The following is a 23,798-nucleotide window of genomic DNA, read 5'->3' on the forward strand; positions in this document are numbered from 1 at the left end:
CAAAGAAGCTCCCCCTGATTGACTTGACATAATGTCCATACAAAACACCTGCAGACATGGCCATCTCTCGAATACCCAAATTGAAGCTGCTGTGTTACGTTTTGTAACAGAAATCACAGAAATCCAAATCGCAAGTTTTATATAATACCAGCTGATGCATCACGGAGGAAAAAGTGGCTGGTGGCTAACGTTCGGCTAACTCGGTGTTGTGGTCGTGGTAGCTACATGCTAAGCTAACGTTAATTACATCATATCGAACCGATAGGAGCTTATCTTATCTAATCTTACGTGGTGGTACCACGTGTGCCACTACCCGATCAAACATCCACGTAAGATTAGATAAGATAAGCTCCTATCGGTTCGATATGATGTAATTAACGTTAGCTTAGCATGTAGCTACCACGACCACAACACCAGAGCGAGTTGGCCGAACGTTAGCCACCAGCCACTTTTTCCTCCGTGATGGTATAAAACTTGCGATTTGGATTTCTGTTTTTGTCATTAGTACAACGCGTAACACAGCAGCTCTTTGGCATTGTGAAGGACTGAAGAAAATTCCGCTTGATTGTCTTTAATTTGCTGCTTTAACGATCTGTTTCTCCACTAAATGAAGCATACACAATGTACCAGGCGGGGCAGTTTACCCCCACGCTGAAGTTGCGTAGCAACAACAGACAGGAAGTTGACTTCGAGAATAGTGTTTAGTTACTCTGGTATGCAATCAAATATAATATATAAACCTCAGGTGTAATTTCACACTATTCTGAAAACCCAGATTTAGAAATATTTGCATTTTCAACCTTTGTTTTTAATTTTGATATGATAAAAAAAAGATCATTAAGTAAATAAGACAAGAGGATGAAGATCTGATGCTCCTTTATTACTTAAACAACATAAACTGAAGAAGGAATTTGTATTTTCCCCAAAATTAACAAAAACAAACATCTGACGGTGTTGACAAAGATCTGACGGTGTTGACAAGAAACTGACGGAGTTGACAAAATTGTATGCATCTCTGATAAATGAACACATGCATTTTTTAAACAGATGGAAGTGGGGGCGCCCTCGTGGCGCATACCATAGTGCAGGGCTATTCAACTAAATTGTTCAGGGGGCCACATTGTCAGAAACCCAAGGGGCCAGGGGCCGGACTGCCACGGCGCCTCCCCGTGCTATGAATATATGTACACTTGACACAACACGCAACCACATTTTCACAACTTTTATTTAACTACATTGCAAAAGTAGTATACTTTTCAAAAAAAGTGCTTCATTTATGTGCCACATCTGCAACATCTCCTGCAAAAAGTGCTTAATTTATGACTGTGCAACAACTGCAACATCTCCTCTTCAACATTTCAATATAAAAATAAAATAAAAAACAAACAAGTGCATGATGTGCATCTGAACATTCTAACATCAACACTTGAACAAAAAAACACATTTATAGTGCAGCTGAGCTTATGAAAAAGTGCTTCATGTCTGTGCAACAACAGCAAATCACAGCATCTTATTAGCACTTATTGTCCACTCTTAACTCTCAAACATCAGGGGGGTGGGGGGCAGACAGGCCTAGCCTACATACACACATCTAATGAGAGCGATTGCACTTCTTTGACTGGGCAATGGCAGAGAAAGAGGGTTCATAGGAAGTGAGGGCTACCCGCAAACAGTGATGCAAATGCTCATTTGTCAAGGAGGCACGGTTGCTTGTTTTAATGGCATTCATGTGAGAGAAACTGGATTCACAGGTGTATGTTGAGCCAAACATTGTTAGCACAGATATTGCCAGCGTTTTTATTTTGGGGAATGTGTTGACATGAATACACTTTATCCAAAATGTTGTGGTGGATTCATTCTCAAGTGCCTGCTTCAGAGCAGATGATGCTTGCATGTCAATTATTTCAAGTTGCAGGAGACCTTCATCAATGTGAAGTGATGCAAGGAACTCTTGTCCTTTTGTGGAAATAGCAGCTACATTGGCAAATGGGTTGCTCACAAAATGCATCAATTCTCTGGACATGTCAAATTCATCAAATCGACTTGCAAAGTTTTCCCTCAATTTATCAATGAAATCTATCATTAATTGAGTGACTTTTGGCTCAATTGTGCGTGTTAACGTTGACATGAAAATAAAAAAGTAAAAATTTTTTTTTTTTTTTTTTTTTTTTTTTTTTTTATCATGTAATCTTTGGCGGGCCGGTCAGAATCATCCCGCGGGCCGGATCTGGCCCGCGGGCCGCCAGTTGAATAGCCCTGCCATAGTGCCTCGCGCACCTACGCGGCCGACCTGGGTTCGCATGTCCTCCCCACCTCTCCTCTGTCGGTCCTGCGTGACCAAGAAAAGCTGTAAAAATGCAAAAAGATTATTAAAAAAAAAAAGTGGAAGTGACAATGATAAGAACTAATAACTCCCATTTTGTTAACTCAATTGTAATAACAACAAACTTTACATACACGTTTCCAACTATTACAAAATGCACTGTTTCCAACAACAAAAACAGTAATGGAGACCAGGACCCCTTCTCCTCATCCCTGTTTTCATCTACCTCTTCTACACCACTTCCTGATCTCCACTTTCTCACCCATTTCTCCTCTTCGTTTCCTTCTGCATTTCCGCTTAGTTTCACTATGATGTCTTGAACTGGGCAGAAACAGAACCTTTTCTGTTGGACCATGGGGATGCAGAAATTCCACTTTCACATTTTGTTGATCAGTATCCACATCGATGGTCTTGGCTAGCCACCAGTGGTCATCATATTAAGGCGGGCCATACTTTTGTGCAAACATGAATTTTAAAGAAATCTTAACATGAGGGGTGTCTAAAATGTGTGTTTCTTGTGGGGAATTCAAATATAGGATAATTTTTCGGATATGATAACTCTAACCTACATCATTTTGGATTTCAAAATGGCAGATTTTACCATTTTCATCCCTTCGCAGGGCCAGACTGGGGGAATTATTCAGGCCAAGAAATATAGTGCGAAATATAGCCCAAGTCAGGCCACTTTTTAAGCAGGGGGTCTGGGGTCTCCCACCAGGAAGATTTTTGTTGTGTCAATGATTAGCAACAACACTGATTTTGATGGATTTTTTGTTTTTGTAATGTCAGACTTAACAACTCTTATCAGAAAAGTGAGAGTATTTCATTTTTAATCTGACATTACAAAAAAAAAGAAAAAAAAATTGTTATCATCAGGACTGAAGTTTAATAAAAGATGTATGGGAAAAAAGTGACATGGGATGATGATGATGATGCATGGTAACGTTAGCTATGTTAGCTAGTAGCTAGCATGTTTATTTTTATCACTGACTAACCTGGTGGTCCAGTGGTGCAAGAAAACATTTGGTAAATGTTGCCACATTTAGCGGCATCTCCTGCAAGGGCCTTTCTTTTTATTTCTCTCTCCCTCTCTGCTCCACTCTTCCTCTTTTTTTCACTGTTGAAGTGTTGAAACATTTAATTTCCAGTAATTTCCATCTGACTGTTCTGTGAAATACAAACAGTCAGCAGTATGTATTTTTCTCTCCCTCCCTCTCTGATCCACCCTTCCTCTTTTTTCCACTCTTGAAACATTTCATTTCCAGTCATTTTCATCTGACTGTTTTGTGAAATACAAGCAGTAAGCAGTTTGTATTTTTCTCTCTTTCCCTCTTTGCTCGACCCTTCCTCTTTTTTCACTGTCCATTTTATATAATGGTTATAATGCTTGAAATTTTTTGTCTTTCGCTGTCTCTCCCTGTCATTTCGCACAAGTGCCTTCTGCCATTCCATTCGCCATCTCCACTGTCAACCAGTTGTATGGCCTGGTCCCGCCTCCACCAATCACATGCGGCTCCCTTTGTGTGTGTGTGACAGACAGACAGAGCTCCCGATGGCCAGTCCGGGCCTTCGCCATACATGGATGCCAACATGAATCTGAAGGAAATCCTAACATGCAAGGTGTCTAAATGATGTGTTTCTTAATGGGGAATTTAATTATGAGTACATTTTTGGGATAGGATAACTCTAACCTACATAATTTTGTATTGCAAAATTTCCAAATGTACCCATCCCTTTTCGAAGATTTTAAAAGATATGGGAAATCATTTATAATGACAAAGCCATCATTAGCACTATCCATCATCACACATCGTCATACGTGCAGAGTTCAGGAAGAAATCCTGGACAGTCTGTGTTACACCCTGTATGAATGTTGGCTTTTTCTGAGGATGCTCCCTTTCTCTCATTAACTTATAGGTTAACCCAAAGTCTTTAATTTGTTGAAGAAGACGATACTTTTAAAGAATCGTGCCTGATGACACACTCAGTGCTGCTTTTTTGGCGCCGTGGGCCAGGAGTTTGTTTGTTTGTCTTCAGATCTCTTCTGAGGATGTGGTGGAATAGCAGGGCCTTTTGGATTTTCTGATTCCTTACTTTGCTTCCTGATAGCATATTCTTTGTTTCCGTGCCTGGAGAGTCCAGTGGTGATGTATTTGTATCCTTTTTTCAGCACATTATTGTTTTTCTCAGGTTGTTTCGTTGCTTTGTTACATTTGTAATCTTCTCTTTTAAAGTTTGTATTTCTCTTGAATGCCTTTTTCGTGTTTTACTTTGTTTCTGTTCCTGCCTGAGAGACTCTCTGCGCTGTCTGGCATTGTTATCTAGAATATCCTGATCTGGGGGGTGTCTGCCTCCAGCACCTTCACGGGACCTTTTCTCTCTGCACCTTTTATGGACCTCTCTCCAATATTTTCTCCGATACCTCTGTGCCCTGTCTCCCATCTTGTCTATTTCTATTACTTTTTTGTCTTGAACCCTCTTTTTCCACCCTTGTCTTTCCTGCTCTTGCAAGGCATGTTTGCTCTCTTCATCACTGTGTAATCTTTCTCTTCTCTTTCATTGGTACTCTATTTCTTCTCCTTCGCTACTCAACTGACAATTTTTGTCTAGCCATGCTTTCCTATAATACAAAAGTCATGAAAATGTATTAGAATAAGATTATAAAATCAGGTGTCTATTTACTAAACATGATTGATTGATTGACGTTAAAGCTGCAGTGCGTAGTTTCTACAACTAGATGTTGCAAACATCTTCACACTGGCTTGTGCAGACAAAATCCATGTTCAGTGGGAGAAAATTCAAGAAGACAGTCATTCCAATAATCCTAGGGTATATTACAACTGACTAGCAAAGAATTATTCTGTTGATCACTCCATACCATAATGTATTACACTATGGATGGAAAGTCAGAGAAAGGATGATGCAGCAATCTAGACACGCATGAACCAGTCCTATATTAAGAATTATTATAAAGATATTAAGATGAAATATCCACAGTTTACCACTGTGCACCTTTGCTCTGATGATCTAAGTAAACAGTATAATAACAAGAATAACTGTTTTCTTCTGTCTTGTATCCCTTCTGGGATATGAAAGGGCAACATGGAACTCCTTCCCCGCTCTATAAGAGGCAAGAGTGTAGATGTTTGGTAGTGAAAACTACACACTGCACCATATTTTACATCAATCAATCAACGTAGACAAGTGATATATTTATATTTATTTATTAACACATGTGCTGGGAAAGTAAGACAATTATTCAATAAGCAGACCACAGCCTGCCCATGCTCTAAAAGTCAGAAGTGTATTGTAATGCATGCTATTATATGCACACTTCTGTGCAGATAAAACTCTGAAATAACATTTAAATCCTTTACCATGTTCAAAAATAGTATAATAATAGCATATTATGAGGTTATTGATGGATTTGTCAACTCCGTCAGACACAAAATCTGATGGAGTTGACGTCTGACAGAGTTGACAAAAGGGCACACATTTTCCCTCCAAGCCTGTATTGTGCACTGCAGCTAGCTAGTTTTTTGGTAGTTGCTAGCTGTCTTAATAATCTCACTGAAACACTTGAATTCAATCCACTATTGTTTTTTTAAAAGTATAATAACGGAGAGACGGTGTTGACATGTTCCAGCTGTGACCATCGGAATATTGACATTGTTTGTCTAAAATATCAAAAAGTATCAAACTTACCAGACCATGTGTGGTAGTGTTGCATTCACCACATTCAGGGGAAGGAAAATGGGTCCTCAGGGATAGAGCTGGCCATGCTATTGCCTGATTTAATTAGGTTTATGAAAAGGTCTGACAGAGTTGACATAAACTGAGGACACAACTTTGATAGGTAGATTTCTATGGACTATATTGTTTGAGTTTCATGACATGCATTGTTTTATACATGTATAACCCTTATCTTTGATTTGATATGTATGTTTTCACAAGTGGAGACGTCTTTCAAGCTTTTTTGGGCTGGTCAATAATGTGACCCCTTGCTGAGGACAAGATAATTAACATGGGAGCTTTTAAAACTTAATTTTTTAGCGTTTATCGCTTTTCTGGTCAAGCATGACCGACAGTTGTAGGGTGAAACGGGAGAGAGAGCAGGGGGAGACATTCGGCAAATGACGGCGAGTCCGGGAATCGAACTCGGAGTCAACCAGATCCGTGACGCAGCACGGAGTCCCGCGACGCAGCGCGGTAACATGGTGTGCTACTGGAGCACCCCTACATGGGAGCTTTTAACCACAGATTATACATTTAAACATATATCCCCCAAAAAATATATATATGTGCTAAAACATAACATCAGTATACACAATACCTTTAGATGTAACTTTGTGAGTATGTCGATCATTATGAATTTCTTTATTTTTTATATAAATTCGACTTTTCTATGTAGGACATGTTTTGTCTCAACTCTCAAGAATCAGTGATATACATTTAATATTTTATTACATATACATTTTTATCTTAATCACATACATCACGTACATTTTACATTTTATATACACTTTTGTCGTCAGACCTTTCCCAAGAAGACAAAGAAGGCAGGGTGAAGATATATAATGTAATAATGTTTTTTTTACCCCTTACTCGGAGTGCTGTCATCTACCATAGAGATGTCAGCCATCACTCCAGTACAATGGGGCTCAATGGCATTTTGTTTGTGGCACACAAAAACTACAAACCTTGTCAAATCAAACCAAACTATCCAGATTGTAAGATAATCGGGATATCAGCCAGTAATCACCTCGTCACCTGTGGCTCTGAAGTTTCTGCCTTGTGTTTATCTCTTTCTCATCGTACTAGCTGATACACGATATCTTCCCCTGTTGATACATTCGTCTCAAAAGAATTAACGATACACTGGGAACAGGATACCTCTCCTGGATGTTGACGATATTTCCATAAACATACTCTGTACAAGATGGAAACTGTCCTGAAAAGTCTTTGACTGCTATTGAATTCATTATTCTAATGATCTCTCGGCCTAGTGTTATCCAAAAGCCTTCCCTGTTAGCCGAAGCTAGCTTGTGGCAACCGGAGGGTGGGGGCTACGCATCAGCGTCCCTTCCCCCACCCTCTAGCTCCTGAGGTCTCTGTTTACGTGTCTACGCTTCGTTTATTTATTTTTTTATTTTTTTAATTTCTCTTTCTCCAATTTTCATTTTTTTCTCCCCGTCCCAATTTAGTCGCCGTGCCAATTCCCCCCCTCCCCTACCTGGCTGCTGTATGCATGTTCTCCTACGAGTCGCTACAAGGGCGTCCCGAAGCCGACTGCACGCACGCTTCCTCCAATACGTGCGGCGACTGCCAGTGACGTCTTTTCACTTGGCAGCAAGGACTCTCATTGGTGAAGTGTAACGCATGTCCTGCCCCCGCTGAGCAAGCGCCGAGACCTGATCTGTAGGCGTCGCTGTCCACAACGCCAGATTCCCACCCACCAGCTTCCCACCCCCTAATACTGCCAATTGTATTAGTATGAACGACCAGCCAAGCTGGTAGCAACGCCGAGAGCTGGGCTCGAACCCAGCATCTCCTGCGTTGGTGACAAGCGCAATCTCCGCTACGCCACCTGACCGCCCTTCGTTTCTTAGTCTGAGTCAAACCAGAAGAACTCACAGCTATTAACGTCTTTCCCCTAGCAACCGGTGGCCATCCACGTAGCCACGCCCCTTCTCTCGTTATTAAGTGACACGACGCCATGGCAACGGTGCTCTTGTCACCTCTGACACACTTTAAACGCTGCTATGATTCAAAAGGCTCTCTCTCTGCGATGACCTTGGTCTTATCTCTCTCACACCCTGCCTGCTGCTCTCCTACCGTCTACTGTGGAAACACACACTGGCTGTCGGCTACTTTTAAGATCTATAGATCCGTCTGAGTAGATGCTGTCATCTACAGATATTTACATTATGTACACATTGAAAAACAGGGCTATTCTTTCAAGATGGATAGATGGCACCCGGTAACAAAACTATCCAGATAGATAGATAGCACCTGGTAAGAGGAACATTTATATTAAAATGTTGTGTGAACTGCCCGTTTAACTAGAAGATACAATACACAACAATGTTGGTGGTAATTATTGTGCTACAGCACAGTAGCTCAACTCAAGTGCAAAAGGACAAAGAAAATATGCAAACATACAGGTACTATAAACCACTACAAAACACAAGACACACATGGATGTGTGTAAAGCATTTGAGGAAGTGGTTGTTTGTAGGTGTCTTCTCCAGGCTAGCACTGTCACACCTGCTGTGGTCTCTGTTCTGTAAAACTGTGATTCAATGAATCACGGTTGAGTTTAAAAAAAAAAAAATCAATAATATATTGATGGTAGGAGATGCTTTTGGAAAACCTGACGAGTTAAACTCACTAGCGTTGGGTTTCCTGGATGCTTTTCATCTTTCATGTCTTTCAGCTTCCTCGTAATCATTCAGCTTCCGTCTTCATGTTGTGTTCTTTTGCGTTTTGGCAGCAAAGCGGAGCCTTTGTTTACGGCTCGATGAGTCTGACGGACAAGTTGGCCAACGGCATGGGGGTCATGCTGATCCAGAGCCTGCGTCCATGCAGGTGAGAATATACACATCTGTGTGACGTCAGCGACTCCCATAGTAAAATTGGACACGAAATGGCACTGAAAATTGCACCTATCTGTATTTTCATTCATTCAATCTTTATTTAATCTCGAAGGATCATTGAGAGCAAGCTCTCATTTACAATGACGTAGAGAAATACAAAACATATTAAATACAAAGAAAGAAAACAATATAGAAACAGAAAGTCAATCAATTAAACATTTAAAATAATTCAAAACAACTGCAGACTGCGGTGACGTGGTTTGCTATTAATGATTTAAACTGACCAATAGATACTAATGAATTGAGTTTTAAAGTGCAACGCAAAACCTTCCATGTTTCTGGGGCACAGAAGCTAAAAGCAGATTTGCAAAACTCCGGGAACCTTAAGTGTAAGCCAATCACCAGAGCGAGTATGATAAGGTCCAGAGCTCCAATCCAGCAATGAGGTGAATAATGGCCTTATACAGAAATGGATACAAATTCAAGTCACGTCTCTCTGCTAGAGGACCACCCAACCTTATCATATAGGATACAATGATGGGTACCATAATAACTGTCACCAGTGATCTAAGAACAGAACGATATACAGAGTCCAGAGGCTTTAGAGTGGAAGCAGGAGCAGAATATGTCTCCAACCATGATCAAAAACAGACAGAAAAACAGCTTCAACAACCTTCCTTCTGCTAAACATAGGAAAACTGGTTTTGTTTCTGTATAAAAAGCCAACCTTCTGGCGGCTAGGTGGTGCAGTGGGCAAGGCGCTCACCACCAATGCAGGAGACGCTGGGTTCGAGCCCAGCTCTCCGCATTGCTATCAGCTTGGCTGGTCGTTCACACTAATACAATTGGCAGTATTAGGGGGTGGGAAGCTGATGGGTGGGGATCGGACATTGTGGACAGCGACTCCTACAGGTCGGTTGGTGCGCCTGCGCAGCATAATCAGGAAGTGACGGGGGCAGCCCCCCGACCCTGAGAGATCGCGCTGTGCAGGTGAAAAGATGCAACAGCTGCCTCCTCTAGTACCGGAGGGGACACGTGATGTAAGGCTTAGTCCACATTGCAGCCGGTTTGTGGGAGGCATGGCCTAACAGTGTTCGAGACAGGGGAGGGTAGAATTGGATGATACAAAATTGGGATGGGAGAAAAATTGAAAATGGGAGAAAAAGTAGATAAAAAAAATAATAAAAGCCAACCTTCTGATGCAGTTTACTTGCAAGATTATCTACATGGTGTTTAAATGTCTTGGCTTCTAGTCATGAGAGGATGATGGTTTATAATATTATTGTCGTTGCATGTGGAGTTTGCATGTTGTCAGTGTTTGCGTGGGTTTCCTCCCACACATTACAATTCCTGGAAAATACTTCTTCTTCTCTCTTTTTATTTTTTTTGCTTTATCTCTTTAACAGCACAGACGCCTGCTGTCCGAGCTGTGTTTGGTTCTACCGTGATGTCATGGTGATAGTAACCGGGGGCGTTGCCGTGGTAGCGGCTGTAGGCCTTTTCACTCTCATCGTCTGGCCAATCAGGATTAGACGAAATTAGGGTTCAGAAGACAGATGCGCATGCCCACACAGACACAGACAGACAGACAAACACACACACACACACACACACACACGCACAGACAAACACACACACACACACACACACACACACACACACACACACACACACACACACGCACACACACGCACGCACACACACACACACCTACACACCTACACACCTACACACACCTACACACACCTACACACACACACACACCTACACACACACCTACACACACACACACACACACACACACACACACACACACACACACACACACACACACACACACACACACACATACACACAGACAAACACACACACACACAGCCATGGTTTCAGGCTACATTTGGCTACATTTCATCGACTTTCATTAATTCCCAAACAACCATATCAGGCTGTTAATAATCTAGTGTTGGAGGCTGTTATAATAACCTATAGCAGGGTTTCTTAAACTATGGTCGGGACCCGAAATGGGTCTCTGGTGGGTCCCCAGTTGATGAGAGTACCAGTTATGTGTTAATGTGACCTGGACCCAGGGTTCATGTCCCTTGCTTAAGGTGTGGTGTTTAGGCCATAAACCTTTTAGATAGGTGGAAGGGTTTATATCATACCTGCTGTTTTATACAACATTTTATTAAAGGAGAACGACACCCATTTTAAGAATTCACATTTGTTCACAAATATTGGCCAAATTGGCCTGGGGCACCGGAAGAACGTTATGTGAATTCTTAGAAATGGGTGGCATTCCCCTTTAAATTCCTCCACAAGTCTTTAGGTTTTCATACTCCAATCCACTATTCAAACAAGTCACGCACGGCTCTTACTGCGGCTGTAATCCATAATATATTTTGACAGTTTACTTTTAATAATGGTCTTCTCACAAATCAGATTGGTGGATATGTATTTTTTTCCCTATACTGTATAATTCAATTAAGCTGCGGAAGTTGAAACCACATTACCCTCTAGTTGGCGGATAATGAACTACACCTCTTTCTTTCTCAGAGAGAGAGAGAGAGAGAGAGAGAGAGAGAGAGGTGTCTGATTCCTTCATTGTTGATCACTGGCCTGCTTCATCATCATCAGAGAGAGAGACACACACACCTTTCATTCTATCTCTGCCTGACTTTAAAACAAACACTATTGTTAATGTAAGCCCAAAGGGACTGTATCAGCAGGAAGCTGAAAAAGGATTTACAGACATTTACTAGTACATAGGATATCATGTAATTATCCCCTGTGTGTACTAAATGAAATAAAAGGTTGTTTATTTTTAACCTCATGTGATCCATGTCTGATATTTTCATTACTCGTTCTTGTCATGTGTGAAACTTACTTGGAGTCTTGGGAGTGCTCCTATAGGATCCCATGCGTCTTCTGTCTGGCGCCTGGCAGCTGAGTGTTGTGATTGACAGGGCCTCTGCTGATGAAGAGTTCAGGGCCTCTGCTGATGAAGAGTTCAGGGCCTCTGCTGATGAAGAGTGCAGGGCCTCTTGACACATTTTTTTTTTTATCCACTTTTTCTCCCATTTTCTATATTTTTCTCCCATCCCAATTTCGTATCATCCAATTCAACCCTCCCCTGTCACGAACGCTGTTTCTTGCCTCCCACAAGCCGGCTGCAATGTGGACTAAGTCATACATAGCACAAGTCCCCTCCGGTACTTGAGGTAACAGCAGTCGCATCTTTTCACCTGCGCAGCTCGATCTCTCAGTGGCGAGGAGTAACGCGTGGGAGGCTCACGCTGCCCCCGACACTTCCTGATTCTACTGCGCAGGCGCACCAACCGACCTGTAGGAGTCGCTGTCCACAACGCCCGATCCCCACCCATCAGTTTCCCACCCCCTAATACGGCCAATGTGTATTAGTATGGACGGCCAGCTAAACTGAAAGCAATGTGGAGCGCTGGGCTCGAACAGGCAAGCCCAGCGTCTCCGTCATTCGTGGCGAGTGCATTGCCCACTACGCCACGTAGCCGCCCGGCCTCTTGACACATTAAACAATAATCTCTTCCTCCAGCTTGGGGCCTCTGAGTAAATACGGTAGACCATGACATTTTGAGGCATAGGTTAATTGGTGTAGCGGTGTCTGACTCCGCTGTTGGCTGGTTCTGTAACTATCTCTCTGACAGGACCCAATCTGTTAAAGTTGATGGTTGTACCTCCAATGTCCTGTCTGACCTCAAGGGGGTGCCACAGGGCTCTGTGTTGGGCCCCTTATTGTTCACAATTTATATAAATGACTTGGGTAAGGATGTACCCATTGCAAATTTGTATTACTACGTGGATGACACTAATCTATTGTTGTGCAGGAACTTTGTCTCAAGCTGCTGAGTATTTAGACTGATTTTAAACTAATAGAAACCCAACTTCTGCAGATAAGACTAGTACTAAATGCTGGTAAAACCAAAATGATGGTCTAAATCGAAACCACATTCTCCGTCTGCTGTAACTACGTCAGGGAATTGCTCTTGAAATTGTTTCTACTTTCAAATACCTTGGAATTATTCTGGATGACAACTAGTCTTTTAAGCGACATATTGAAAACCTGGCTAAGAAGCTGAAGGTAAGGTTGGGTTTCTATTTTAGAAACAACTAAGGCTTTATCCTTTCATTCTAAAAAGAGGCTTGTTGCTGCTACTTTTTTACCGGTACTCAATTATGGTGACGTGTTGTATATGAATGCCTGTTCTACCATGTTGCTTATGCTGGATGTCACTTATCATGGTGCACTAAGACTTTTTGCACTTTTTTATCTTTATCCTTTTGTCCTTTGTCTATGTTAATTTACTGTCCTGTATGGTTGTTTCTTGTTTGTTGTTGTTTTATGTCTGGTGTTGCTCGAAAAAGAGCTCTTTGAGTTCAAGTTTCTTACCTGGTGAAATAAAAATACTGTTATATGGATGATAATGTACTGTTATTATAAATACTGTTCTTATATGGATGATAATATGCTGTTCTTATGAATACTGTTATATGCTGGGTTAAGTACTTCTATTCTATTCACATAATATGCTTACTACATATATATATTCTTCTATTCACATATATGCTTACCACTTGTATCTATTGCTATGTCCGCCCATCACAATCGCACAAACTGTCTAACGCCTGTCCTGTCTCCCTGTGAGTGGCTGTCTCGGAGTGATGTGTTGGACGTCCTGTGATGATGACCGGGAGGATGCGACCCTCTCTCCGCCGCCCCTTTGCCTCAAAAAGATCTTTAATCTTTCAAAATGTTCAGTTGCTATTGCATGCACTTATCTGTGTTTCACTACACATATGAGTGCATGCTTACCAACTTAACTGTTCACCTGTTTTATTGCAACACTACTATCACCGACATCTAAGAAGGGAGATCCCCCCTTGAATGGCCCTTCTAAGGTTTCTCTCCTCCACATTGCCTGTGGTGCTTTTTTTCCTATTGCTAGGTTTTAGTGAGTTTTCCCTTACCTTCGCGTGGCGTATGTCTGGGAGTGTTGCATTTATTTAAAAAAAAATTGGACCTTATAGTGTCCTTGTTTTGTTCTTGAATTATTGTGATGTTTCCTCTTGACTTGTTTAAAGAAGACGTGTACGGCCCATGGGGACATTAACGTGTGTTGTCAGGCCTTACAAATAAATTTGATTTGATTTGAATGTAACCTACTGTATGTGGTGCCGGGGCATCTGATTTATTTTGCACATAATCTACACTTGCACATACATTTTATTGAGCTGTAATTAATACAACACAAGGATTCAATGTCCCCGATCACTGGTGGCCGCATATTCAAACTCATTTACTCTCAATATCCATCAAATATCATTGTGCAGAACTATTTCGAGTTTTTAGGCTACTTTTCCAGTGTTTTCCTTTACATATTCATATTCTACTTTTACATAACCCTTTCGGGTGACATTCTTGGTCATGTTTTCTCAAAATTCTCTATTATATTCTATAACAGTGGCCATCCATCATTTGAATGCTCAGTTCTCAGAATGCTGATTGATTGATTGATTGATTGATTGATTGATTGATTGAAAATTGTATTAACAGATTGCAGAATGGGTACAATACAGTACAGCTCAATACACACAATTGTTAAGGGGATGCAGACCAGAGAAAGACTTTCGTCTTGTTTACATTAGGGTCCCCCATTTTCAATCAATCAATCAATTCTGCCGAGTTCCGAGCTGAAGGTTTTTTCAACCTGTAACTTGAATGAATGAATTATTTTATTTCGAATGTTTACAAATAAATAAACAAACAAATAATTTTTCGAACATTTTCACAAATAAACAAACGAAAGGGATAGGTTTGAAGCCAAAGGCTTATAGAGCAACCTACCCCTAATTAACAAAAAAAAAACTTCAAAAAAGTTAAAGTTTTCAAAATATAACAAACTTGTCAGAGACCAGCAGGGCTGAGTCATCCGCGAACAGGAACAAGTTGCAGTCACAAGCTGACGACATGTCATTTGCATAAATTAGGAACAGTAACGGTCCTAGTATGCTTCATTGTGGAACACCACAGCTCACTGGGAGGGGGGGGGGGGGGGGGAGAGAGTACCGTTTACCTCCACCATCTGTTCTCTCCCCTCCAGGTAGGATTGCATCCAGCTCACTGATTGACAAGCTAACAGCAATTGGTTTTGATAGTCTATCAGAATGGAGTGATTGACAGTGTCGAAGGCCTTTTGTAGGTCCAGCATGACCATGCCGCACTGCCGCAGTATTTGCCCGTGTCCACCTCTTTTTTGATGTGGTCGTTCAAATAGAGAAGGCATGTGTCAGTGGAGTGGGATGTTCTGAAGCCAGATTGGAATTCGTAGATTTGATTTTTTCCGCGAGGTACTTTTCGACCTGTTCGTATAAAAAATGTTCCATGACTTTCGAGATGGAGGTTAGGATAGAAACAGGGCGGTGGTTGCCTGGGTCCATTTTGCTGCCCTTTTTGTGCAGGGGGGTTACTCTCGCAATTTTGAAGTCTTTGGGTACGTGTCCCTCTTTTATTGAGAGGTTTATTATGTGGGTGATGATTGGGGTGATGGTGGCTGCTGAGTCTCTAAGGAATTTGGAGGGGATGTTGTCATGGCCAGTGGCCGTGTTAGGATGGAGGGCGCTCAGTTTTTTGTGTACCTCAGCTGTTGTTACCATTACTAGTTTGAAATCGTCTTTGTGGACCCCTATGTTATTGTATGTGTTCTACCCCAAAATGCCCTGAGTGGGAGGGTAGTTTATTTACCAGTGTTTTGGCTATGTTTGTGAAGAAAATGTTTAAGTAATTTGCCACATCCAGCTTGTCTGTGATGAGCGTGTTATCTGTCTTTATGTTTATGTTTGAAAATCTGGTTTTAAGTTTTTTACTGCAGCCTAGTTGATTATTGAGTAATTTCCAAAGTTCACAGGGGTTATTTTAGTTTTCCTCAGTTTTGTCATTGATGAAATTCTTTTTAGCAGTTTTGATCATGGAGTTCACGTCATTTCTTAGTCTGTTTCTTTGCAGAGTTCAGTCACGTGGGCTTGGAGTTCACTGCTCGAGCTTTTGGTAAGCTTTGACTGACTTTTACGAAACTCAGAGCTAATCTCTAATGTTTGTAAAGTATGTCTATTTGGCTATAATGTCTCTCACGCTCACTTATTCCTATAGTGCTCATTCAGGCTAATCCCAGTGGTATTTTGTGAATGAACCTACATATTCAACCCTGATGAGGGCACTATAGGCTATGCCTAAACAATAGCCTCTGGTTTCACATTGAAATGTTCATCGCAGTAAATAAACACACTTAACTAGGCTACAACTTTCTACAGAGTGGACCAATTTACATCAATGGAGGACATATTTTTTTTAATTAGCAGATTTGTCCGCAATTAAATGCATGCCATCATTCTGCCTCTTCTTCACATAACACATAATCCAGTTATTACACCTTCTTCGGTGCGCAGGGGTTGGGCAGGGCCATCCTCATCCAATGTCCAGTTGGGACAAGCGGGACAAATAGCACTTGTTCAGACGCAGTTAGTTCAGTGAGGAGGACCGTTGTCTAATACGCGTGGGACGGGACTTGAAAGTGGAGCCGCGACTTCTAAGCACGTCTCAAATAAAAGAGCTTTGATTTGACCATAAAGTGAGATATATATTTTTCTCCGAAGAAAGAGGGAGAAAGTAGTTTTTTTCTAAGTGGAAGTGGGATTTTTTTGGACGGGAAATCGGGACCGTGGTTGAGTTCTGTTGTTTTTAATCCAGCCTGTTCAGGTAAGAAGACATGGCCAGTTGGGTTACTTACACGGAGTTAAATGATTGAACAAAACGAAAACACAGAATAATACATTATAATATGCTAAATATCTATGACATTGGTTATATTTGTGTGAATCTTTAAGTGTTTTGCGGCTACCTGTTTCTAGGTATACCTTCGTTTTGTGAGCTGTGAAAAAGATTTGCCTAGTCTTTTCTGAAGACATGGCATAACCCAGACGGTCTATTATTAAGCAATACTATAATACTAATGTGGGTTTTTTTCTCCACTGGTTTTAACGGAAAGACTAGACCAGCAGGTGTTTTCTTGCCTACGTGCTGTTATTGTGGTGCGCCTGGCAGCCAGCGGTACAGTGTTGCCTACTCATGCTTACTGTTACTCTAGTTACGTTGTAGTTAGTATATAGCTACATTCAAAATATAGATTTTCATCATGGTTTGTCATTTCTTGAATAAACAATGTCACTGTTGGTGTTGGATTATTCTAAATAGTCTAATAATACATTTCTGGTATGGCTAACTTTCTTAATGTGGGTGCAAATATTCATCAAAACAACAATGTAGGCCTAGAATGCATAGGTATAGGTAATGAATAAAGATTATTTGGGACCTCTTTTTAATTGGTATTTGATAGTCAAGACTCAGTGTTTTGACTATTACCTTTCATACTTTTCAACAGTTTTATAGTATTTGAATGTGATGTGAGAGTGATCAGCTTTTCTTTTTCACCATGGGGCCCACTTTTAGTAAATTAAGTTGCCCTTGTACCCAAAGTCACTGAAACATACACAGCCTCTTTGGGGACCCACCACAAACCAGCTTGTGACCCATTTTGGTCCTCGGTCCATGATTTAAGCCACAGCGGCATATTGAAACGGATGCTTGTATTGTATGATTGAGAATGTTGAAATATTTCCTGCAAACACAACTTCTGTCATGTTTTCCTGAGTATTGTCTACACAGTACAGTAGATCTCTGCCCACTGGCCCCGGCCCACATGAGGCATGGGATTAATTATTTTTGACAGAAGTCAGGCATGTGACCGCAGGGTTGGAATTCTGTTATCAACAACAGATGATTGAGTCTCTCTCTGTCCTGGCGGACGACCGGCATCATCTCTGGGAATTGTGGGTGTTTCTTGCTGACAGTACTGTAACCACCAAGCTAGTCTTTCAGAAGAGCTGTTTGTCAGCCAAGATCTACAGCTTTTTTTTTTTATTCCAGAGAATGTTTCTGACACACTACTCCACTACTACTACTACTACTACTACCACCACCACCACCACCACCACCATTACTACTACTACTACTACTACTACTACTACTACTACTACTACTACTACTACTACTACTACTACTACTACTACTACTACTACTCCTACTACTACCACTACTACCTCCACCACCACCACTACTACTACTACTACTACTACTACTACTACTACTACTACTACTACTACTACTACTACTACTACCACCACTACTACTACAAAGTGTATGAAAGTATCATACTTGAGTAAGAGTAGCCTAATTAGTTACTTGCCACCTCTGGTTCATGAATACATTGAGTTGCTCATTAATTATGGAATATAAATTAGTTTGGTAAACTATAAACAGAGCCCTATTTCAGGGAAATGCGAGACCAATTAAACCCCAGTATCATTTCAGTCCTTGTGTTATTGTCTTCAAGGAATATCATGATCATATCTCCTTGCACCAGAGAGGTACAACCGTTTCAACATTTTGCCATGCAGGTGAAATGATGTGTAATATGATGATTAAGGTTTCAAGCGGTCCTCTGATTGGATGACTGACCTCCGTATGACCAATTAAATAACTAACAGAGCATTGATTCAATAATTACACTGCTAATTAGGCAGTCATACAGAGATAATTTTTTTAATCGTTTTTTAATTAAAAATAAATCTGATTGGTTGGGGCCGGGTCCTATTTGGAAGGCCAAGTGCCTGATCTGTCTTGTGAGGCTGTCAGGATGTATTTACATGCTCAGAGACGTTGTAGTGGTTAACACTTTCTCCGCCAAGGACGCCTAAACTCGTCATTGCTCGCCATGCTCATTCTGCCAATGACGCCGTAACACGTCATTGAGATAAATATTTCAAAAATCTGTGATCGCAATCATATTTCTCCCCCGGAGACTTGAGATCTACTGTTGATCCCCTCTCAACTCTCCAACGGTTCAAGAGCACCATCTGGTGGCCGATCGGCGGATCGCCCAAACCGGAAACCGGAAACGGAAACTGGTGCTCATCCAAATTCGGTCCGATCACTCACTATAGGTCCCGGGACTCGAGCGCGACACAATGGATAGCGATCCGTTACCAATAACTCGATAAACAACATGATTTGGACGTATATACTATTATACAACCTGGAGATGGATCGCATATTTCAACATCCCATAATAGGAATATTTTTGCTCCACGCTCATCGCCCAACGGCCCGAGGAGACTGGGGTGAGTTTCAGCGTTTTTTTTACCGTGTTCGATACAAACTGCTCTAATGATCATATCACCCACACTAGATGAATCATCTAACGTTGGCCACGGAATTATAAACGACCCCCCCCCCCCATCCGGTCAACATCAGATGATAAGTAGTAACTTCTAGAAGCATGTCCATTTGAAATTTTTATCTCGCGCAGATCGCTATAAAACTGTATTTGATCATCAATATAATGCATTTAGGGCTATAAATCACGTTCTGCAGAATGCTGCAGAAAACGATAAAAACATATTTATACTTTAGCCCGTATTTTAGTATGAATATGTGAATGAAAAAGTATAACGTTCCCACATCCTGAACGATAGATAATTGACGTTGAATGGGCCATAGTAATGTCAATTTAGCAATACAATTAAAAAAGTTATAGCCCTGCAAAGAAGGGGAACTTCTCCATAGACAAATAGAGCTGGCAGAGGACGGTATAATGATGTACATAAGCGTGGCAGAGAAAGTGACCCTGTCTCTGAAACATGTATCTCTACTGGCCTGAGATTGAATCCTGCTGCAACCTTCTCTTCTGTCGCTCCCCTGACCTTTCCTGCTCTCAGCCTCCCTCCTGTCTATAAAGTAACAATACCGTGCCATACCCTTTTTTATTTTTTTCTTCTTTTTAAGATATGTTTTAGGGAATCCATCCCTGGATCAATACACGTCAACAAGATGATCCTTCAAATTAAAATGTTTTAGATCCACCTACAGAACACAGTAGTGGTGCTGGTGATGATGATGATGACGCAGGCCAGTGAAACAGTCTTTCTTTGTTGATCAACAATGAAGGAATCCTCAAGACACCTGATAGTCCTGCACATACCACCAAGTCACCCTCTCTCTCTGTCTCTTTCTCATCTCTCTTTCTTGAACATCCTGAACATACATAAACCCCTCTCTCTCTCTCTCTGTCTCTTTCTCATCTCTCTTTCTTGAACATCCTGAACATACATACCCCCCCCCTCCCTCTCTCTCTCTCTCTCTCTCTCTCTCTCTCTCTCTCTCTCTCTCTCTCTCTCTCTCTCTCTCTCTCTCTCTCTCTCTCTCTCTCTCTCTCACACACACACACACTATCTCTCTCGTTCGTTCTCTCTCTTTGCCCATACCCCCCCTCTCTTTTTCTGCTCTGGAGGGAGCCACACAGAAGCGCTCTTGTTGGATCTTCTCTCTCGCTGGACGGTGCCCCAATTTGCCCCCCTGCCTTGATTCCATGGCAACACCGTTCCAGCGACCAGCAGCCCTGACTTTCCCCCTGCATGCTCTTGAAACAAAGACAAGAAGTTAAAGAGAGAGAGGTGGGTGGGGTGACTGAGGATATGAAGGAATGAAGGAGGGGATTGAGGTGAGGGGGTCTCAGGGATTCACGGTTGGGAGTTGGGTTGCCAAGGGTTGGAACATTTCAAGAAAAAGTTTTAAGCTCAGGAATTTTGGCTCTGCACTGTGCATTCAATACGCACTGTACTCCTCCATCACATGTACTGATAACCAGGGGTGCGTTGCTCATGGGACGGGGTTGCACACGTGCAACCGGCTCTGTGAGCAGAAGCACACGCACGCACATGCACGGATGTGCACGCGCACGCACACAAGAATGCGCTGCACTTGACTGATGCGCCAACTCGCTAAGTACCCACCTGGCTACTTTGCATAACAATATGGCCGGTCGTCAGGTGTGTTCAAATTAGGGGTGCACCGATATATCGGTCGGGTATCGGTATCGGCCGATAAGTGCCTTGTTGACTGCTATCGGCCGATAAGCTCAAATGTTCCGATAGCAGTCGCCGATAAATACCCATCAATTTGTGTAGCGTCAAAAGGCAAAAAAAAAAAAGTTCACTCGCGACCTACCTGCACAACGCCCGCCGTCCCCCACACACACACACAAGCTACTGCATCAAAGTTACTACTTATGATTAACAAGGCATTCGTTTTGTGGCATTAGCGTTATATAGTTAGTGTTACACGGACAATAACATCAGCATATTATTATTACCCATAGCAGCAAGGCATTACTCCGAGTCCGTTCATTAGCTACCGGGAGATGCAAGACTAACGTTACTGGTGAAAATGTGATTTGCGTTGGAATACTCCTTTGTCAACTTGCTGTACTTTGCTTGCAGGTCTGCAGCCATTATTGCTGCATTATGAATAGCCCCAACTTTAGCCAAGGTAACGTTATGGCTAAACCTTTAACAATAGTTAACGCTAGCTTTCGGTTAGCTGTTCAATGCTATTAATAACACAATTCCCCGTCAACACCCTCTCTCGGGAAGATGGCATTTAAGAAAGTATCTGTTGTTAAAATGAAGTGTTACACGTTCAATAACAAGCATATTATTTACCCGAAGATAGCAGTAAACAAGGCATTACTCCGTTAGTCCGTTCATAGCTCGGTTCCATTTCGTTGCTCATTCCGTACCCAACTACACATTCTGCAATCTGTTAATAAAGTTTTCAACCAGACAAATGTATAGAAAGGCTTTGTTTTATTATAACATTTGTTGCAGTAAAATCATTATGTCTCATTTGGTCATGCGTGGAGCGCCGGTCGGCGGGCCGGGCAGCTAACGTAGCTACGTTAAGTGTGTTCTGCTCTCGCAAACAGAACAATGGCGGCATGCCCGGAAGTAGAAAAATTAATAAACGCTTGCCGATTGGTGGTAAGGACAGCAGGAGGTGGGTGCTAGCGGTGTGGCGTAATTGGCCGAATCGACTGTCAATCAAAATGGTTCCATTGCATTGGTTGAAAGCTCTGGTTGAGAGAATAGTATCCCGCTGCAGGCCGCAAGAATGGTTCCATTGCATTGGTTGAAAGCTCTGGTTGAGAAAATAGTATCCCTCTGCAGGCCGCAAGACGATACTGGGAGAGAGATAGTGATACCATAAACATATTTCTTGATGTTTCCTTTTTTTAAGTAAGTAAAGAGGCCTACAAATACAAACATACACATACAAATATACAGTAGTTTCATTAAAAAAAAATAAAAAATTTAAAAAAAAATAATTTTATTTATGAAAAATCTTCGACAAGATATTGTTGTGTCGATTAGTCATTAAAAAAAAATTATTATAATTAAGAAAAAAAATGCATCAATAGGTTGTCATTTTATAGCGCAGTGAATATAAGCTTTATCGCAGATTTTGTCTCATATATTTTCTGGAAAGCTAGTTATGGAGCTAATAACTGCTAACGTTATATTCAACGGCATTTCCGTTTTATATATGCTAAAGAAATAACTCAAACTGGGCGGCTAGGTGGTGTAGTGGGCAAGGCACTCGCCACCAATGTGGAGACGCTGGGTTCGCGTGTTCGAATCCAGCTCTCCACATTGTTTTCAGTTTGGCTGGTCGTCCGTACTAATACAATTGGCAGTATTAGAGGGTGGGAAACTGATGGGTGGGGATCGGGCGTTGTGGACAGCGACTCCTACAGGTCGGTTGGTGCGCCTGCGCAGTAGAATCAGGAAGTGTCGGGGGCAGCGTGAGCCTCCCACGTGTTACTCCTCGCCACTGAGAGATCGAGCTGCGCAGGTGAAAAGATGCGACTGCTGTTACCTCAAGTACCGGAGGGGACTTGTGCTATGTATGACTTAGTCCACATTGCAGCCGGCTTGTGGGAGGCAAGAAACAGCGTTCGTGACAGGGGAGGGTTGAATTGGATGATACGAAATTGGGATGGGAGAAAAATATAGAAAATGGGAGAAAAAGTGGATCAAAAAAAGAAATAACTCAAACTGCATATGATCCGGGCTGTCCCAGAGCATGTATGCATGAAAGGGGGGGGGGGGGGGGGGACATCGTTTAGTATTATTGATTATCAATAACAGTGTCCGTGTAACTAGCCACATTCACTGATCGCCTGCTTGCGTTTCACAGCAAGCTCCGATCCGGCTGTAATTTAGGTGAAAAAGGTCTTACCGTGAGCCCGTGGGATACCCCCCAGCATTTCCCCGTTATCGATCGGCATCTGGTAGATCGATATGTCCATTGGCTGATGATAAATCCCATTATTCCATGGTGAAATCTGCGATTCGAAATGTGATCCACAGTACATTGTGCTGGTTCAGGATCCGGCTACAATGATACTCCATTGGAAGAAAAAAAAAAGTTTTACTGCAGTGGAGCGATGGCGCCCCTAAGAGGATCTGGCCAGTATTGCATGTTCTCGATTCCACAGACGAGGGTAGATCTGCAGAGACGGTCTGGGACCTTGAGCCCAGTGGTGCAGTCGTAATATGGGAACTGGTAACACGCCACGACACGTGCACGCGCGCGCGGGTACGTGCATGCGCACAGAACAGATTTTTTTTTTTTAAATAGAGAAGCTGAAAAAGGTAGCAGGATGTAGCCTTCAATATATAAAGAAATTATATTGTCAACAGATATGGTTGAAAAACAAACAATGTTTTAAATGTAATAGTAGTTACAATTTCTTTAATTGAATCAACTTAAACTAGAAAAGTAAATACAAACTAAATTAACAATGTAAGTTACATTGTTAATTTAGTTTGTATTTACTTTTAGTTTAAGTTAATTCAATTAAAGAAATTGTTTTACACACAAACACAAAAGCAAA

The 23,798-nt window shown here is 41.7% G+C and overlaps 2 protein-coding genes across 2 annotated transcripts in view; both read left to right on the top strand.

The window, feature by feature from the left end:
* The window catches only part of mfsd12b (major facilitator superfamily domain containing 12b), a gene marked incomplete at both ends in the record, with an annotated part of 45,190 nt that extends 34,729 nt beyond the window's left edge, over positions 1-10,461 (top strand). The window contains 2 exons of the mRNA XM_084311223.1: positions 8,817-8,911; positions 10,326-10,461. Coding sequence (XP_084167349.1) covers positions 8,817-8,911; positions 10,326-10,461 — 231 coding nt within the window. The remainder of the gene's footprint in view (positions 1-8,816; positions 8,912-10,325) is intronic.
* Positions 10,462-16,615: 6,154 nt separating this feature from the next.
* LOC311225225 (occludin) overlaps positions 16,616-23,798 on the top strand; it is a gene marked incomplete at its 3' end in the record, with an annotated part of 74,865 nt that continues 67,682 nt past the window's right edge. The window contains exon 1 of the mRNA XM_084310437.1: positions 16,616-16,705. The remainder of the gene's footprint in view (positions 16,706-23,798) is intronic.

The sequence above is a fragment of the Notolepis coatsorum genome (assembly GCF_963971535.1).
Source record: "Notolepis coatsorum genome assembly, chromosome: 3".
NCBI classification, from domain to species: Eukaryota; Metazoa; Chordata; class Actinopteri; order Aulopiformes; family Paralepididae; genus Notolepis; species Notolepis coatsorum.